The 18,148-nt window shown below is 59.2% G+C and overlaps 8 protein-coding genes and 1 non-coding gene across 9 annotated transcripts; 3 read left to right on the forward strand and 6 right to left on the reverse strand.

Annotated features, from left to right (window-relative positions):
• Positions 1-1,504: 1,504 nt before the first annotated feature.
• A1Q1_05747 (restin-like protein) lies at positions 1,505-3,028 on the forward strand (the record flags this gene model as incomplete). The annotated part of the gene is made up of 1 exon (XM_014320956.1): positions 1,505-3,028. One exon carries the CDS (start codon positions 1,505-1,507, stop codon positions 3,026-3,028), a length of 1,524 nt encoding a protein of 507 aa, XP_014176431.1.
• A 357-nt stretch (positions 3,029-3,385) lies between these two features.
• Positions 3,386-4,387, forward strand: A1Q1_05748 (uncharacterized protein; the record flags this gene model as incomplete). The annotated part of the gene is made up of 3 exons (XM_014320957.1): positions 3,386-3,677; positions 3,720-3,924; positions 4,009-4,387. 3 exons carry the CDS (start codon positions 3,386-3,388, stop codon positions 4,385-4,387), a joined length of 876 nt encoding a protein of 291 aa, XP_014176432.1.
• Positions 4,388-4,820: 433 nt separating this feature from the next.
• On the forward strand, positions 4,821-5,414 carry A1Q1_05749 (putative pyridoxamine 5-phosphate oxidase, FMN-binding protein; the record flags this gene model as incomplete). The annotated part of the gene is made up of 2 exons (XM_014320958.1): positions 4,821-5,004; positions 5,083-5,414. 2 exons carry the CDS (start codon positions 4,821-4,823, stop codon positions 5,412-5,414), a joined length of 516 nt encoding a protein of 171 aa, XP_014176433.1.
• Positions 5,415-5,485: 71 nt separating this feature from the next.
• Positions 5,486-6,904, reverse strand: A1Q1_05750 (transporter; the record flags this gene model as incomplete). Its single annotated transcript, XM_014320959.1, has 2 exons — positions 5,486-6,615; positions 6,760-6,904. The coding sequence occupies 2 exons, from the start codon at positions 6,902-6,904 to the stop codon at positions 5,486-5,488; spliced, it is 1,275 nt and encodes a 424-aa protein (XP_014176434.1).
• Positions 6,905-8,349: 1,445 nt separating this feature from the next.
• Positions 8,350-8,436, reverse strand: A1Q1_t459. The gene has a single exon. It is a non-coding gene; the product is annotated as a tRNA-Gln (tRNA).
• A 498-nt stretch (positions 8,437-8,934) lies between these two features.
• A1Q1_05751 (uncharacterized protein) lies at positions 8,935-10,312 on the reverse strand (the record flags this gene model as incomplete). Its single annotated transcript, XM_014320960.1, has 3 exons — positions 8,935-9,785; positions 9,857-10,126; positions 10,183-10,312. 3 exons carry the CDS (start codon positions 10,310-10,312, stop codon positions 8,935-8,937), a joined length of 1,251 nt encoding a protein of 416 aa, XP_014176435.1.
• Positions 10,313-10,823: 511 nt separating this feature from the next.
• On the reverse strand, positions 10,824-11,999 carry A1Q1_05752 (cystathionine beta-lyase; the record flags this gene model as incomplete). The annotated part of the gene is made up of 1 exon (XM_014320961.1): positions 10,824-11,999. The coding sequence occupies one exon, from the start codon at positions 11,997-11,999 to the stop codon at positions 10,824-10,826; it is 1,176 nt and encodes a 391-aa protein (XP_014176436.1).
• Positions 12,000-12,544: 545 nt separating this feature from the next.
• A1Q1_05753 (uncharacterized protein) lies at positions 12,545-16,308 on the reverse strand (the record flags this gene model as incomplete). The annotated part of the gene is made up of 7 exons (XM_014320962.1): positions 12,545-13,208; positions 13,267-13,579; positions 13,656-14,556; positions 14,626-15,023; positions 15,068-15,637; positions 15,696-16,005; positions 16,069-16,308. The coding sequence occupies 7 exons, from the start codon at positions 16,306-16,308 to the stop codon at positions 12,545-12,547; spliced, it is 3,396 nt and encodes a 1,131-aa protein (XP_014176437.1).
• Positions 16,309-17,365: 1,057 nt separating this feature from the next.
• Positions 17,366-18,095, reverse strand: A1Q1_05754 (uncharacterized protein; the record flags this gene model as incomplete). The annotated part of the gene is made up of 2 exons (XM_014320963.1): positions 17,366-17,732; positions 17,785-18,095. 2 exons carry the CDS (start codon positions 18,093-18,095, stop codon positions 17,366-17,368), a joined length of 678 nt encoding a protein of 225 aa, XP_014176438.1.
• Between the last annotated feature and the right edge of the window lie 53 nt (positions 18,096-18,148).

An 18,148-nucleotide genomic window follows, 5' to 3' on the forward strand; every position in this document is an offset into this window, starting at 1 on the left:
GAGCACCCCGGTCGAGCCTAGCCCTCCAAGAGACTGAGTCACATATCAACACAAGTGACTGACATTCTGAAAACTGCTGGCGCTTTTGGTATCAGTGTCTTCTGACTTACCAGTGAGCTGGACATTCAGCAAGGGGTCGCTAAGAAGTTCGTCGGAGGCACAACGACCTTGAGGCTCATGCGGATGCCCTCGGATGAGACGCCGCATGGTTAGCAGCCTGACACGAGGGCCCCGCCTCCACGCCTGGCTGGTTAGCGAATAGAGCCCGGTTCCAGCGTTTAAGCATGTCCGATACCATGGGTGTGGTTCATTGTGGCTTCGATGGTTCGACTACAGTGCCTCAATAAAGTGAACCGCGGTAGATCGCTCAACTTCATGAACGCATGGGAGGTGTGCTCAACCGGGAAACCACATCACATCGAGCTTAATGTACATGCATTCACATGTAGAACCTCGTGCTGAGTGTTTGTTGTGTCAAGACTACAGGGGTCCGGACGGCATGGAGAGCGGAAGGGACGAGTTGCTTCCTGAAACCCTGAGCGGCTGGACGGATATGGCCGGTTCCTGCATCGGCAGCAAACAACGATATCATGGCGCCCGCGGAAGCGTTAATGAATGACGAGACGGGATGTACCATGCATACGCCTCGATTGCTCTTCCCATGGCTGAAGCAAGGTGGTGCATGCTAACCTCAGTGCACTTCAGATTACATGTCCCGCCTGACTTTGTGTCTTGGGATTCGATGCGGGGTCTTGGGCGGGTCTGTGATCTATGCTTGACCAATGCTTCGATACGCTGCAGACGGGAGTCTGGCGCAGATCGTGCAATGGACTAAGGGCAGGGTTGACAAAGTGTGGCGCCAACAGTCTCACGACCTCCGGCCGATCCTCCGGCACATACCCACGAACGGTCAGACTCATAGCTTGCACTGAGTGATGAGCAGAACTCGGCGCTTGTTGCCAAGTGAAACTCTCCTATCGACGTAGCTTGGGCTGAGCACAGAGTACTCGCCCGTGCCGGCACGGCCCACTACGGACGGACAGTTTCTTGCTGCCTCTCAATTCATGCATCCCGGCTTCCGTAAATCTCGCCGGGTTCCTGGGAGAGATCAGGGCATTGTAAAGCAACCTATGTTGCAGAAACCGGTTTCGCTGCATACGGAACGTCTGCGTATCCAGTTCTGATACGAATGGAAACAGGGCGGTGTCTGCAGATCCAGAGCGGAAAGCATGTATCAGGTGTTGAGACCAATGGTTGTTTAACCTCCATTCCCGCCCGTACCGTCAGGGAAGTCACCGAGTCTCCACTCTCTGGGCTCACGGAACATGACCTCCTCCGCTCTTGAAGGCTTGGACAGGTGTTCTTCGTGTTTAGTGGGAGCGGTGGATGCTGTATATATGCGAGACGGGATTTACAGCTCCCTCCCCATCGATTTTATCCCATCCTGCCTTCGAGCAGACCGACACTCCTTCTTTCTTTCCATTTCGACTACTCCGGCAACGCGATGAAGTTCTTCGCTGTCTTCACCGCTCTCGCGGCGGTGGCCAGCGCCCACCCCTTTGAGGCCATCTTTGGCCGTGACACTTGCGTGAACCCCAACCGCGTTGTCACTTTTGTGATTGACAACTCTGCCTCCAACGGTTACGCCAAGGAGAACATCAAGGGTTCCGACCCCAACGGTCTCCGTTTCGATGGTGCTAGGAAGCTTATCGCTGCCATGACTCCCGGCAAGGACCAGGCTTCCGTCGTCACCTTCACCACCAGGTCCAAGGTCCTTGTTGGCAACACTGATGTCGGCAACATCCACTTCAGCAACCCGGACATTGGTGGTCTGACTACCATGGAGGAGGGTGTCAAGGGTGGTGCCGACCAGCTTCACGCCGCTGGCAACATCCGTGACCGCTCCGCTATGATCTTCTACTCTGACGGCCGTGACTCCGACTCGATCCTCCGCCCCAAGCTCGTTCCCGGCAAGCTCCAGGCCCTTGCCAACGAGGGTGTCCGTATCCACTGGGCTCAGCTCAACGTTGACGGCGAGAAGCGTCAGCCCCCTGGAGTCGCCGAGGTCGCCTTCCACTCTGGTGGTATCTACGCCGAGGTCAACGACGCTGCCTCCCTGACCAAGTTCATCGACCAGGTCCTCGGCAAGGGTATCACCAACGGTGACTGCCACAACAACGGCGGCAACCCGGGTGGCCCCATTGAGGAGGGTGTTATCACCCACGGCATCTGCTCCAACAACGTCCAGGCTGTCTACACCTACACTCCTCAGCGCAAGGAGAAGATTGACATTGACCTTGCTCTCCTCACCACCAAGAACAAGGTCAACCTTAACGTTGTCCTCGAGAACAAGGCTACCGGCGAGAAGAAGGAGGGCAACGTCAACAGTGGCAACGCCAAGCAGACCATCTCTGTCTCCGCCGACAAGGGCCAGCAGATCACCGTCACCGTCTCTCCCTCGAACGCCTCCAACGACGAGTGCGAGTACACTGTCAGCCTGCGCACCACCGCCGACAGCACTCCCGAGCCTTCCTCTTCCTCCACTCAGCCCGAGCCCACTCCTTCGTCCTCTTCCACTCAGCCTGAGCCTACCCCTTCGTCCTCCTCCACTCAGCCTGAGCCTACCCCTTCTTCCTCCTCCACTCAGCCTGAGCCCACTCCCTCGTCGTCTTCGTCGAAGGAGCCTGAGCCCACCCCCTCGTCTTCCTCTACTCAGCCTGAGCCCACTCCTTCCTCTTCTTCCACTCAACCGGAGCCCACCCCTTCTTCGAGCACTTCGAAGGAGCCCGAGCCTACTCCCTCTTCCTCTTCCACCCAGCCTGAGCCCACCCCCTCTTCCTCCTCCACCAGCCCCGAGCCTACTACGTCGGCCACCTCGTGCCCCGCTCCCCCCGAGCCGACCACCCAGACCGTGACCTCAACTGTCGTCACGACCGTCACCGCCCCGGCTCCCTCGTCTACGGCCTCGGTCTGTATCTGCAAGTGCGACGCCCCTGGCGCCAAGCCCATGCCCAAGTTTGAGCTCTAAGCTGAGCTGGTCTTAATCCGCCATGCGGAGGACTTTGTATCTTATTGAACAGCATATCTGATTAATGTATGCTGCTTGCTTCAAGACGGTGACGCATCGCGATAACTAACCGTCACGGCATCGTCACGCAACAGTAAAGTGGTGGCCACTCTTGAAACGCATCGCAACATGCAGCGACGACAACACTTCACCATTCACAATGCTTTGGATACGCATACTCATCGCGCTACTATTATTCCTGGGGGTGCTGTATCCAACATGGGCGCGTAAGCTCTCGCTCTGGGATCGACTTGAGGATCCCCGCCAGGTTTTTCCGTGAGTCGCCCCCAGTCCATCGTCCGTCTAATTTACCCCAGAATGACGTTTCGCCACCCAGCCCGCGGCGGAGTCTTCTACACTGTACCATTGCGCATGCGCGCTCGACATCACGAGTCGTTCGACGTCCATGTTGACACGGGCTCGGGAAAGCTGTGGCTGTACAGCAGTCATTGCGCAAGTCCCGCTTGCAAGGGTATGAAGGGGTACTCGCCGGGCGGTCCAGCCTTCAATACCGGCGAGAAGAAGACTACGCATTTCGCCGACGGCACGCGCATCGCTGGGACATGGGCAACGGACTATGTCGAGGCCGCTGGCAAGAGAATGGAGTTCTGTGAGTATGCATACTGTCGATGAGTCACGCTGCTGACGGAAGTGTTGGCGGACCGGGGCTCCGCAACCCTACCACCGGGTGTTGTCGGAGGGCTCGGACTCGGACTTCCCAAGCAGGGCAAGGCGCACCGCGTGCTCTGGGCACATAACCAGAGGCGTGTTTGCGCACTTTGCTTTGGGACCCATGGCCTCGGAGCCATGCTGGCCTTGCCTCCTGTTGCGAATGACGGCTCGCATCTGACCATCGGGTGAGTATCTGTGATCGTACGCGCTGACATCAGCGGCGTGGCAGAGTGTCCTTCACACGCCTTAGTTTGGACCCCAGTATCGAGTGACTACCGCTGGGAGGTTCGGCTGAGCGCCATAGAACACGCCGGAAGAGTGCTCATGCTGAACCGGAGGGTATTGCTGGACTCGGGGACGGTGGCCAGTGTCGCTCCTCCACCGGACGTCGAGGCATTCTTCTCGTTCTTCTACCAGAATGTCGCTGAAGCGACCGCTGGAGAATGGACCCTCGTATTCGCGGGCGGAGCGAGGGTTCATCTCCCCGAACTGTTCAGTTTCCGCCGTCATGGTCACCACGAGCGCAGCCTGCATGCCTCGCCGTCCGGGTTCAACTCGACTTGGATCTTCGGCCTCGACGTGCTGACCCACCTCCACACTGTTTTTGACGCTGACAAGCGCACGGTCGGTCTAGCCTCGAGACTGTGAATCGTTACCGTAGACAGCTTAGAGACCAGTAGATTCCGTTGTAGCATTCCATAGTTTCTTTATCAGTACATTCCGCAATGCATGTGTCTGTAACGTTCCGCGCTAGTGTATGCATGAGTAGTCGTGGAATGTGACAGTCTCGGATTCTTACGCTGGGTCACCATGTCGAACTGTGACATGCCTCTGATGCCGCCGGCAGTAACATCACATGTCGATACGATCGTAAAGCATCGTGTGAGCCTTCTGAGTGAAACCCACGCTCTGTACATTAAGTAGGCTCTCGGACCCACGCCAAGGCCAGCGCTCGACGCTCGGACGGGCTCGGACTCTGAGGCGGTGTACCGCGGCAGAAGGGGTGAGCTCGGACTCGTACGCTCCACATATATGAAGCGTTGTAGTTCGGAGTCCACTTTGGCCAACTCAAACCGTCGCCATGGGACTCCTCCGCCGCTCCAAGACCCCGACCCCGCCTGCTCCTCCCCCTCCCGCCCGTGGCGAGGGTGACTGGCGTACTCTCGTAGAGGAGGCTGTCAAGACCTCTCCGACGGCCAAGGAGCTCTCGCTGGCGACATGCACGCCTAACGGTCCTCGCAACCGTACCGTCACCTTCCAGGGATGTGAGTAGCCGTGTTGACTCTCGCTCACACTAGTCTCTCCCAGCGGCCTCGTGCAGATCGCTACCGATCCTTCGTCAGCCAAGGTGGAGCAGCTGAAGCACAATGCCCACGTCGAGATTGCCTGGTTCATTCCAAGCGGAGCGTGCCAGTTCCGCATCCGCGGCGTGGTGACCGTGATTGACGACGACTTTGCCCAAAACAAGATCCACCACCTCGCGCCCAACGCTCCCGAGCTTGAGCACGCCTACTGGGACGCGACGAAGAAGGCCATTCTCGACGCCATGCCGCCGCGCCAGCGCCATCCGCTCGTCATGCTCGCGCTCGAGCCCGAGCACGTCCAGCACCTGGACCTCATCAAGTTTGCGTACACCGAGTGGACGGAGCACGAGGACGAGCGCTGCCACCTGTAGACCTGAAGATGAATTCATACATGGTTGTACATACATAAACAATATTCGGGATGCAATGCTGTTGAATGCGGTTAGGCTGCGTTTGATTCTTTGGAGCGCCTGACGAGACGCCACAGATGCGGCGCGACATAGAGGAGACCCGAGATCAGCATCGTGCTGCCGGCAAAGATGCCGGCGTACGTGAAGCGCGATTCGCCAGCGGCCGATACAAGGTAGCCGCTGATGACCGGACCGAGGAGGACGGGGATTGCTATGCTCGTCCACATCATGCCGATTCTGCTCCCCAGCTCTTCGGGCGGGGAGATGTGAGCCGTCGCGCTGGCCGCGAGGGTGAACCAAGCGCCGGAGAAGATGCCAAAGAGGACGAGGCCGAAGCACGTCCCGACGGGGCCCGTGTTTGGCGTCCAGAAGGCGTAGTATGTGACGGAGGTTGAGAAGGCGAGGGAGCCGAAGGTGGGTCCGACGCCGAAGCGGTCTGCGAACATGCCGTACGCGATGCGGCCGACAAAAGAGCCGGCCTGCAGGATCGCAACGGAGTACGCAATGAGGTTGGGCGATAGCTTGTTTCCGGTCGCGAGCGTGGGAGCGTTAAAGTAGCCGGTAAGAAGACCAAAGCCGTACGTTGAGCACGAGAGGACAAGAAACACAAAGCGCAAGTCGTGCCATGGCTTCAGGAGCGTGCGCCAGGGCGGAGGCGTCTTGGGCGGCAACCGGGCCTTCATCCACACGCACCCCGGCGCCATGAGCACCAGGTTACAGCCCGCAATAAACAGCATTGTGTTCCGGAACGAAAGCTTGTCGAGCATGACCTTCATGCAGATCGGGTAGATGACACCGCCGAGACCGCTGCCGCCGACAATGATACCGACGGCCGTTGAGCGGCGCTTCAGGAACCAGTGACCGGCCACCGCCGTCGACGGTGCGTAGACCAGCCCACCAGCAATACCGAAGCAGAGGTGCGACAGGAGCAGCTGGTAGTACTCCTTGCTGAACGACAGGGCGACAATGGCGCCGAAAGCGATGAGCGTGCCGGAGACGGACTGGATGCGCGCACCGTGCACGTCGAAGAAGCGGCCGGTGAGCACCGCGGGCGAGAACACCATCAGCGGCTGCACGGAGCCGATCCAAGCCACCTGTGCCTTCGAGTAGCCCGGTAGAAAGTGCGTCGAGTAGTAGGGCAAAAGCTGGCCCGCGCTCGTAACTGTTGTCAGGAACGAACGGGGTAGTCACTCACTCAGACCGAAAACACAAAACAGGTGCAGGAAACATCCCGCGATGCAGAGCCACGCATCCTTGCCTCCGTCTGGGGGCGGGCCAATGTCGAGGGGCACAATCGCGGGCTCACAGGCAGCGGCATCGAGCGAGTTGCGGTCGATCGCGACGTTTCCCAGAATCACTGGCTCGCGGGAATGTCGGCTGTCGAGTCGTTCGATTTCTTTGAACTCTTTCTCAGACGGCGTCACCGCCATGGTCATATCAGACTCGGACATGTTGTTCTATGGGTCATCGATAGCAGGATGGAGCTCGACTTCTTATAGAGGATGATGACAAAGACAGATGGTTGTCGAGTTGCGGAACCGAGTCAGGTTACATATCTCGGTTATCTGTATCCGACCGGGAGTGAGTCATCAACAGCGTATAATCGCTCCATGAATAGCTATTCCTCCGGACCACATCGCTGCTCATCTAATCTCCCGAAAGCATGCATTCCTCGACCAGCTGATGCGGCTGATGCATGTGGAGGCTTGTGGAGGTCTAGATATGATTGTGGAGGTCTTTCCGATCGCTGGACCCGACGCGGATTATCTTAGCCTGTGGTTTCGGCCTCCACTTGTCGGCGATCGCCGTACGCCGTTGCGGAGTTACGTAAGGAGCCAATGCTTGGCTAGCGGTATATTCGGATTGACTATGCATCGACTTCTGCTCTGTTGACAATATCTTGACAGCGCTCGTCTGATCAGTTCGCCTAAGCTGACAAAGTCATGTAGAAGTGTCGTTTCAGCCGTGGCTCCGCGGCCGCCCCGGGTCACTTGACCCGGCGAAGCACTGACCTTGAGCAGTAGCCCGACGTTTCGGGCCAATGCAGCAGAGTCTGCAGCGCCGGATGTACAGTCAAGGCAGAATTAGATGACCGACAGGCCTCGAGTCAGGCTGCACCGCCGTTGGCTGGTGGTACCCGAATGCCGCCAGGCTTCAGACCGATACCTCCGAGGGCGGACCGGGTACCTCGCCAGCGTATACGACCAGGATGTGTCAACAACGCTTCCTGGTTCGTCGAGATGTGGTCTGTCCCTGCAGTCGGCTGTTCTGTAGCGATGCAGACCCATGGAGCCCCCTGGCCCCGCGAGCCTCGCGAGTTCCGGTAACCTGGTTCCGCGCCGGGAGGGTTTGTAGAGTATGCATTGCCATTCTTCTGCTTCAGCGACCATCGTTCAGTAGTAGGAGGAGTTGCACTGATCGCCCCGCACACAGGGGGGGTGTGGCATGTTGCCTACAGTGGGATACGCCCGCGGCCGGCTTGCGATCGTCGCTCGGATGAGGCGGCGGACTGCGATCGCGGGGGAGATGGCCCGTACCGCGCGCGTCCCGCCAGCTATACACTCGACGGCGCGGTGTTAGCTTACCCAGCATCCTGGCTAACGATTCATACCAGTTTCGTTGCGAACTGCGTCCTCCATCCCCACCTCCAAGGGTTTCTCGGCGACTGCTCAGGGTCTCTTTCCTTGGGAGTGGGTTCGCAGATCGCAAATCTTCAAAGCGTCATAACTTGCGTGCAAATGCAGTTATCGTTCTGAAAGTTGCTCCACTGGGTCCGTCTCGTCCCCAGCTATCCAGCGGTACCGTCAGAGAGCCGGTATGCGTCGAAACCACCAAAAAGCGGCGTTCCGCGAAATTGTGGCGTCAGCCGAAATTCCCATTCCAGGAGCCAAAACCAAGGTCTATCTGGGAATCGAACCCAGGTTGCCGGAACGAAGCGCTAGCGCCTCAAAATCCGGCGTCTTAACCGTTGGACGAATAGACCTACTCGAAAAACGAAAAATCATGCAGCTAGCTGTTCTGTGGCCTGAGAAAACGTCGAAAAACCATCGCCGAGAGCATGTAGAAGTTGGAATCGGCGATGAAGACTTTCGGAGGTGGAGGTGGGTGCCTGATTCAGGCGCTGTGTGTGCCTCGGACATCAGCCAAAATGTCGGCGTCGGAGGACAATAGGGCGCACGGAGGGCGTAGCGGCGCGAAAGTTGGAGCGACGGCGGCGGGGAAGGGGGACAGTCGAGATGCTCACAACGTTGAAGCAGGGGGCGCGATGAGTGCTCGGAGTTGATGAATGCGAAAAGTCCAACTGTGCTCGGCGCAATGGTGCTCTGCAAGGATTCGAATGGGCGCAGCGGCATTGTGGAGCCAGGCTGTGCAACTGGACATCGAGAACAATACTCGGCGCTTCAAGCCACTTGCTACCACTTCACCCAACCTCAGACAACCTTGATTCATTCATAACACTACTTCACAAATTGCTATACAACTAAACGCACGCGGCGAAAGCCTGGTCGAGGATATCCACGCCTTCCCTGATCTCATCGTCGGTGACCGTGAGCGGGGGCGCGATGCGGAAGGTACCTCCAAGCCCCCTAATCTGGACAATGTTACAGCTCAGGCCCAGCTCCATCGCCTTCTCTGCAACCTTTGTGCCCAGCTCGTCCGCCGGCTCCTTGGTCTCCGGGTCCTTGACTACCTCGATGCCCATCATGAGTCCCCTTCCCCTGACATCGCCAATCTGGGGATACTTCCGCTGCAAACCCAGCAGACCCTCCCTCAGAATCTCACCCTTTCGCTTCGCCTCGGCGGGAAGGTCGTCGCGCTGGATAATGTCGCACACCTTGGCGCCAACGGCACAAACAAGGGGATCGTTCATGTGCGTCGTGATCCAGAAGAGGCCCTTGCGGTGGCACTCCTCCTCGATCGCTTTGCTCGTGATGGTGGCCGCGAGGGGAAGACCGGCGCCGAGCGTCTTGCTCAGCGTGAGAATGTCGGGGACGATGCCGTCGCGCTCGAACGCGAACATGGCGCCCGTGCGGCCGAGCCCGGTCTGCGCCTCGTCGACGATGAGGAGCATGCCGCGCTCCTCGCATCCGCGCTTGAGAGCGGCCAAGTAGCCAGGCGGCAGATCGATGAGCCCGCCCGTCGAGACGATCGGCTCGACGATGACAGCGGCGAGGGCACCGCAGCTCTGCGCATCGACGAGGGACCAGCCCCATGCCAGCTCGGCCTCCCAGTCGTGGCTCCCGTCGGCGCGGCGGAAGGGGCTGCGGTAGGCGTAGGGAACGGGCAAGACGAGCTGGCCGGGCATGGGCGGACCGTGGCCTCGGCGACCAACTGCGAACGTCGCGGCGCTGGCTCCGTGCGTCATTCCGTCTGCTGTTAGAACTTCCTAAGTAGAGACTCACGGTACCCCGCGCTGAGCGAGACGATCTCGAAACCACCCGTGTACGTCTTGGCGATCTTGAGTGCGAGCTCGTTGACCTCGCTGCCGGTCGAGAGGAAGAGGCATCGGTCCAGACCCTCAGGGAGCATGGCCGTGAGCTTGTCTGCGAGCGAGAGGACTGGGTCGGTAACCATCGCGCTGAAGAGATGGTCCAGATCGCGGACGTAGGTCGACACGACCTCAGCGATCTCCTCGTTGCCACTGAAGTCAGTAGAGCATGCAAGGCCACTCACTGTCCCAGGACACTGGACATCTGGCCCGAGGTAAAGTCGAGGATACGGCGCCCACCGGCGTCATACAGGTATGTGCCCTTTGCGCGGACGACGCGGACCTTGGACCATCGTCCGCCGTAGCGGATCAGCTTGGAGTCGGCGGCCGCCCAGAAGGCAGAGTCGGGCAGGGGCTTGGTGACTGTCATGGTGGGCAGGTGGGGAAGAACAGCTCGAGGTCGGTCTTTATCTAGACACAAGAGTTGCCCGAAAGTTGCCCGATCTCGGTTTTGCCCGGTCCCATGTCAAATCGCGGCATTTGGCGTCATTTGTGAGTTGAGAGGGCCTGGAATGCATGGAATGAGCGGTTAGTGAGAGCGAGGACGCGACGGATGGATTGAATGCAGAAGGGCTGAGACTGGATGGTGGTTCGGAGGATCGTCAGGTCCCACCAGCAGTGGTAAACTTGGGTTCACCCTTTCCTTTGTTCTGGGCTGCATGCATCTATCCAACGCATGCACGTCTACTCATGCAAGCACTCATTGCACCATGTCACTGATCCATGCTTACATGCGCCGTTCCCACGATACCGTTTTCACATCGGTTGCCCGATTTCACACCGCAGAGATAAGCCTCCTCCGTTGCCCGCAATTTGACCTCTCGTCACACTCGTCAGACTCAGCCCGCACGCGGTACCAAGATATGCATGTATACGCAGGTCTATTGCACCTCCGTCAGAGCCTGGGCAAAGTCCCGCTTCAAATCCTCAATGTTCTCAATGCCCACGCTGAGACGGACGAAATTCGGCGAGATGCCCGCCGTCTTCATCTGCTCCTCGTTCATGCTCCCGCTCCACATGGCGGCGGTGTGCACCGCGAGCGTCTCGACGCCGCCGAGGGACACGGCCTGGCTCGCGAGCTTCAGCGCCGCGACAAAGCGCGAGGTCGGGTCGTACCCTCCCTTCAGCGCTAACGCAACGACCGGACCGCCGCCCTTCATCTGCTTCTTGGCAATAGCGTGCTGCGGGTGGCTAGCCAGCATGGGGTAATAGACCGCCTCGACCTGCGGCTGCTCCTCCAGCCAGGCAGCTAGAGCCAGAGCGTTCTCGTTGATTCGGCCCATACGAAGAGGCAGCGTCCGCATACCGCGGAGCAGCAGCCACGCGTCCATCGGGCTCAGCGTCGAGCCGAGCGTCAGCGACGTGTCCCACATCTGCTCCGCCAGTGCTTTGGTTGTGCAGATCGCACCGGCCGTAATATCGCTGTGGCCGCCGAGCGACTTGGTCGCACTGTGGAGCACCACGTCGACGCCGAGGTCGGCCGGGCGCGTGTTGAGCGGTCCCGCAAACGTGTTATCGGCGAGCACGACGATACCGTGCTTCTTCGCAATCGCAACGACGCCAGCCAAATCGGTCAGCACGAGGGTCGGGTTCGCCGGCGTCTCGACATAGATGATCTTCGTCTCGGGCGTAATCGCAGCCTCGAGTGCGGCCAGGTCGCTCTGCTCGACAACGCTCGTCTTGACGCCGTACCGCGGCAGGAGCTCGTCGAACAGCTTTGCGGTAGCCATGTAGTGCCGGCTTTGAGCGATAGCGTGGTCGCCCGCCTTGAGCAGCGCAATGACTGCCGTGCTGATCGCGCCCATGCCCGAGGCAGTCAGCATGGCGACTTCCGTGCCTTCCAGTCCGGCCAGGACAGCAGCGGCCTGCTCGTGGGTTGGGTTGCCGTAGCGCGTGTAGAACCCCGCGTGCCTCGGCTCGCTCGCCATTTGCGCGAATTCGGCAGCGTCGGCGGCGCGGAACGTCGAGCTGTAGTAGATCGCCGGCGCGACGGGGTCGGCGCGCATGGGCACGGCGGCGTGCCCGTGCACCGCTTGTGTCTCGGGGTGCCAGTCCATGGTGGTGAGTGTGGATGGAAGAAGTCGGGTGGAAGTGGGCGAAGTTGCCGATCACGTCAGATCCGGAATCACCGGGAGGCGTCCCATTCGTCGGGTGGTCGAAGCGGGTATCCAGAGCCGCCGGCTGTGGAATTTGGCCGCGGTGGGCAGTTGATAGGACTGAAAGTGGAGGTTGTCCATGTCGGGATGTGAAAGTGAAGGTGGTTCTGTCATCCCGGCTCGGATGGAGGCCAAGTGGAGGCCAAATGAAGGCCGAGTGAAGGTTGAGTTGGGTTTGGCTCACCCAACAAGATCACCGCAGCAGCAAGCACATGTACCAGCTGTCGCTCTCACGGGCGTTCATCAGATCTACCTTTCACTGCACTGTGCCAAATCGTTCGCGCCACTCTACTCATCTCACATTTGTCATGCTAAGCCAGCTCAGCCTTGCCCGCCGATTGTTTCTATACATCCTTGTATGCATCGAGTCTTCGTTATTGTCATTCCCAGACGTGCGCTCTGTCCCCTAACAGTATCCAGCTGCCCAGAGTCAGGGCTCACCCCTTCTAGACCTTCGGAGGCTCTTGGAAAGAATCGTTGAGGCACTTGTGGTGTACTGGGCGGTATTTGAATGATAGTGGGTGAGTAGCTCGGACAGTTCGTACGCAGCTGCCTGCGGCGCAACGCGATGTTGGGGACAAGATGCCAAATCTGAGGCGTCGAGGAGAAAGGGGACGGAGGGCCGGAAGGCCGCGGGACAGCCCCGGTAGAGCGTGAACCGAGGTGGCCGCTGTTGGAGCGGCTTCAAGAAGTTCGACATCAGCTGCAGAGACGGGGGAATCTTGCAGTGGTGAGTCTACTTCGGCCGGGAGAAAGAGTGGCTCCGCCAGTGGAGCTGTCTCGCTGAGCAATTGTGCCCCAAGGACTCGTCGGCCATTTCGGGGTTGAGCAGCTGGGTGATCGAGAATCATAGCCTGGTCTTGTTCTTGAGGCTCATCCACCGCCATAAGCTCTTCCGGAGCCTCCGAGTTGTCCACGTGTCGTGACTCGGCCTGTTGAACGTCTTCGGCGCCTTGTGACTCTAGCGCCTCGGTCGCCGCAGCTCCGACTTTGCCCCTCCGGCTCCGACCAGTCGGGTTACCAGAGCCGCCTGCCTTCTCCCGCTGGACGCCCTTAAGATCCAATGGCTGCGTATTGGCTTGAACTTTGGGCAGACGCCGAAGAGGTGCTCTTGCGTCTGGTACGCAACTCCGCAGAACTGGCACAGCCCGCTCTCGTTGTAACGAACGGTCTGATGTGGCCGGTGGGGAAGATGTGCAGCCGCGTGAGAAGTTGCGTTCGGGCAACCACCCCCTTAGGATCGCTGAAGTAGAAGTGCGGCGAGACGTGGACTGGCGTCGAGTCAGGGCCCGCCATGTGTTTCGCAGGAAGACACTGCCATTGGTACAGCCGCAGCTTCTTCTCCAGGAGCGGTCGCCAGTTGTCGGCGATGAAGCCGTACTCAGGGGACCATGCGACCACAGTGCTCATCCATCCCGTCAAGGGTGGAAGATCAACGACACCAGGGAAGCCGTGGGCCCTCTTGGCGAGTTTGTCCGCCTCTGCGTTCAGCAGAGCGTCAGGTGTCGGCTCGCCAGTATGGCTTCGAACGTGCTGAAGCTACGACACCACGCTCACGCATCTGCTCGATTTCCTGTACGAGCCAGCGCCAAACCTCGGCGGCCGGCCGCGACTTGCCAATATGCCCAGGGGAGAAGGGCCCGCCTTCCAAGAGGTCGCGAATCGTCGCGATAGTGTTCAGGCTACCTGTGACAATCACGGCCTCCTTTGCTTCGCGGAGGTGGTCACGTAGATGTTGGAGAGCGGCCACCACGGCCATCATCTCGCCGTGCAGAGGCGTCGTGAACTGCACGTTTGAGAGCTGTATGGCGCCAGTGGCTGTGCCGACGACCGCTGCCGTCGTCGAGAACTTGTTCTTGTCGAGCTGACAATGGCTGCCGTCCGTGCCATATCGAACAGGTGAGGATGGCCCATCCTGCGAGGCAGTGGATACTGACTCGGCATAGGAGGCACGCCTCGTCGAGCCATCGGCCAGAACAGAGTCGTGGGACCCATGGAGTTCTGTCAAACGGAAGTCGTTCGCCCAGCGCTTGAACGCTGCCACTTTGGCCTTGTCAAACATGACGAGTGTCTCGAACTTGGCGTTGACGGGCGGCCGAAGGGCGTTCAGGACGTTGTCCCTCCATTGAACGAAAGGCTGGCTTTCCCAATCTGGTTCGCATTGCAGCAGCTCCTGGATGAACAGGAGGTCGGGCTTGTTCTTGCTTTCCCAATCTGGTTCGCATTGCAGCAGCTCCTGGGTGAACAGGAGGTCGGGCTTGTTCTTGGCGACCCGCTTGGCTGCGTTGGCTACGCAGATAGTGGGAATGTTGTCCACCAAAGTGTCCCTCTGGGTACCAACCAGCTCAAACTCTCCCAGCGCCGCGTATTCCCTCGCTGCCTCCCACGACTGAGGTACCAGCCGCGGTCCATTAGCCCATCGTTCCTGCTGGAGAACGAGCAAGGAAGCCGAATGTCGCTGTGCCGGGGTTTGACGCAGCTCCTTAACGCTCTATCGGCCGTCCCGAAGAGTGTGGAACGGGTTTACGCAGTCGTTGCTACAGCATCCCCAGTTGAGCGACGTGATATGGGCTATCTGTTTGAAAGGCCAGAGGGGGTGGTTGCAGGCCCTGAGAATCGCGTCCAAGACGAGCTGGCCGTTGATGCGGAGAGCGGAGGGGAGGCCAAACCCCAGCTGATCTAGGGGCAGGAACAGCATGGCGCTCCTCCTGAACTCAACACCGAGCGCTGCGCTGATCTTGGCCGCAAGAACGAGGTCGATCTCTTCTGCCATATGCAGGGGCAGGGGATGTACGCTCAACAGCCCTCGGATCTTGGGCATGAGGACCCCTGAAACAACCCGGCGGATGAGAGAGATGGGAAGGCGGTCCATGTGCGCCAGCGGAAAGTTGTTTATGATATCAACGATCCGAGTCATGGCCGCCCCTGGGTCCAAGAACGTCGTCCTCAGGAACGTTGGCTCACCGTACGAGTCGAGGAAACGTCGATCTCGATGCTCTGCGGAGCATCTGGAGGAGCCTTTCCCAATGTAAAGGCGACCGTCTTTTCGGCGTTCCCCCAATTGGTCACGATGTTGTACGCATATTGGAACGCCTCCGCCAGCTTTGTCAGCTCGCCGAGGGAATTCCACGACCTGGCGACGATCAAACTGTCGTCGGTCGCCTCGAGCAGTCTCAAAACGACCTTTGAGAACTTGGGATCGTCATGAATGGTTTGCAATGCCGAGCTCATCGTCCCGATTGGCGGGAAGTGCCGTGCAGCTCCGGTGAACGCTTTCACCAGAAGTAGAGCTATGCTGAACGCGTAACGTAACGAGGGGCAGGCGTCGCCTTGCCGGGTTTGCCCGGAGGTGAGGAACGACTCTTCGCAAATGCCATCTTGACTCTTCACGCGAATGCGGCAATCTCTCAGCCTTGCTCGTTCGAATTCAATGATATCTGGATCGAATCCGAAGTACGCCAAGGCGTCCTCAAAAGCGGATTGGTCCAGTCGGTCGAATCCTTGGACGTGGTCCCGTTTCAGCACGAACAGCGTCCGGCCTGTCGCAGAGCAGGTCCATTGCCAGGAGGAGCTGGATGAGGTCCCCCGTCTGCACACCCTCTTGGCAGGCTGCCTGAGTTGGGGACAGCAGGCCCTTCTCATGGATGTGGCTCTGGAGCGAAGAACCAAACCAAGAAGAGATTGCTTGGTACAGGACGTTGGACAAGCATATGCCCCTGTAGTTCTTCGGGTCGACAACAACACCCCTCTTATGCAGTGGGGTAATGTAAGCCTCCTTGAGAGCAGGGGGGAAGTATTTCAGGCGCACAATGCTGTTGGCGAGACTGACCACAATCTCGAGGAACTCGTCGCAAGCGTGAGCTAAAGCCCACTTCTCCCAGCCGGACCGAGGAAGGGCGGGCATTGCCTTGCGAGAGGATATGTCGCAGGTCCGCCACAGTCATACGCCTGGGCCACCCGGAATCCTCACCTCCTTGTCAGTAGACACGTTGGGGTCCAGCGGGGCGCTCGAGTTGAGCCAAGGCTTGGGGACATTGGGCGGCGGCGGCTGCTGAAGGAGCGCCCTGAAGTGGTCCGTCCAGATCTCGAGTTTGGCCTCGGGATGGTGCTCCAAAGTCGGCTCGGAGCCGTCGGCACCCGTCTTGAGGAGGAAGGGAGGGTTTGTGATGGTTGACGGCTCGAACACGTCCTTGAGCTTCCCTCCGTCCATGACACGCTCTCGCTCGGCGATCTGCGCGGCTATGACGACGGAGTTGGTGCGCCGTTCCTCGCGGCAGGTCGGCCTGGTTCTCGCGGCGCATATGCTCGAGCTCGGAGAGGGCACTCGAGTTGTCCCAGAAGATGTCGAAGTGCTCTGGGGGGAAGAGCTCGCGAAGCTCTTGATCGTCTTCGCTGTCTTCGATGAGATCCAGGAGACGCTCTTCTTTCGCCGCTCTGATTGCCTTTCCGAGCAGGCTGTGGGGTCTTGTAGGACAATGCTAGTGGCCTTTCAAGAACACGGGTTGAAAGGCGCATCCGTCTAGGGCTTCTTGAAGGACGCATGGCAGGCCGCTATGAACTTCTCGCAGCACCACTGGCAAACCTCGTCAACACTGCTATGGTGTTGATGGGTCTGTCGTCGGGGGAGCCGAATTCTCGAGGCTTGCCGTCAGATGATCGTTCATGCAACGGTATGCCGTCGCTTCTCCTTCCGGTTGTCGAACAGGAACGCAACTGCTTTGTTTGGTCATCGGAATCAGACAACCGAGGCGGGACGATGATCGGTGTCTGGGATGGGCATTGGCGGGCGCACCCCAGATTCACTTGCTTCTTGACGCGCTCGATTGAGGCAAACGAGCGTGCTGGGCGTTAATGGCGAGCCGGGGGTACCGTTGGAGAACGTTTCGGTCTTGACGATTGAGATGTTCTTGCTGACCACGAAGCGGTCGAGGTTGCGTCGAGCTCTTGCGCTTGGAGCAGCGTCCAGTCCCGCTCCCAAGTGACGTCAAGTTGAGCATCCCACGTGTCGATGCCGAAAAGTGATTGGTACGCGAGCTGCTGCGCGGACCGGGAGCTATCTTCTTGCCTGTTCAGACTATGCGACTCCGACGCGTTCAGATGGGCGTTGTCGTCCCCACCGAGAACCCAAAGCTCGGGCGCGTGGCGGATGACCTGAGCAACGGCGGCCCAGAAGGCTGGAGATCTGCGCTGGCCTCGTCCGACGCTTGCTGTTCGCCCTTTCAGCTTTGAGGCCGGTGGGCGCGTAGACGCCAATAACGCGCAGCTTCTTAGGGCGCTTGGCCTCGTCGGGCAATGTCAGGTCTACAGCCCAGATGCGGTCGCCATTGCGAGTTGGTCACGGATGCGACATCCACCTGGCGAGCGTGTGGCCGCAGTTTCTCCTGCACGAAGATCGCAACGCCTGCCGCCACGGCGAGACTTGTGAAGGGATCCGGGTACGTCCTCTTAGCACCCCAGTTGCCAACTGACGGCAGAGTCGGCAGGCCTTCGTTTGGTCGTTGGGCCGTCTCTGAGACAATGAAGACGTGCGGAAGAGCTGCCTTCAATATGCGAGAAGTTGCCGCTTGCTTCACGTCATTACTACGCCAATTGTGAACGTTGGCCGTCACGACCTTGAAGGGGGCTCGGCGGTCACTTCGCCGTTGAAGCCGGCCATGATGGGGGAGACGCGCTGAAGACGTGGGACGGCTGTGCGAGGTAGAGGCGTTGAAGCGGTGTAATTGTTGGGGGTGTAGATCTCAGAGCTGCGCCTCTGCGGGCGTGCACGTGTTGTACAGGGTGTGACTTGTGATGCGTGCGCGCGCAGAGGTTGCCAAGGTCAGGTAATGGTGTCTGGATGAGCAGATGAGCTGGTGGTGTGTAGACAAAAAGTGTCACAGCAGCCTGGCCGTTCAGAAGGGGCTTGGCGGGGGGAGGAGCGGTGGGGTCGTAGAGCTCGCATATGCCGTTGACACTGCCCACGATGTCGGAGAACCGCTGGAGAGAGAGTTGCTCCATGGAGAGATGAGAGGCTGTGCTGAGGGTGCAACCTGTGTAGGTATCGTGATGGA

Source organism: Trichosporon asahii, assembly GCF_000293215.1.
Source record: "Trichosporon asahii var. asahii CBS 2479 unplaced genomic scaffold scaffold00075, whole genome shotgun sequence".
Classification (NCBI taxonomy): Eukaryota; Fungi; Basidiomycota; class Tremellomycetes; order Trichosporonales; family Trichosporonaceae; genus Trichosporon; species Trichosporon asahii.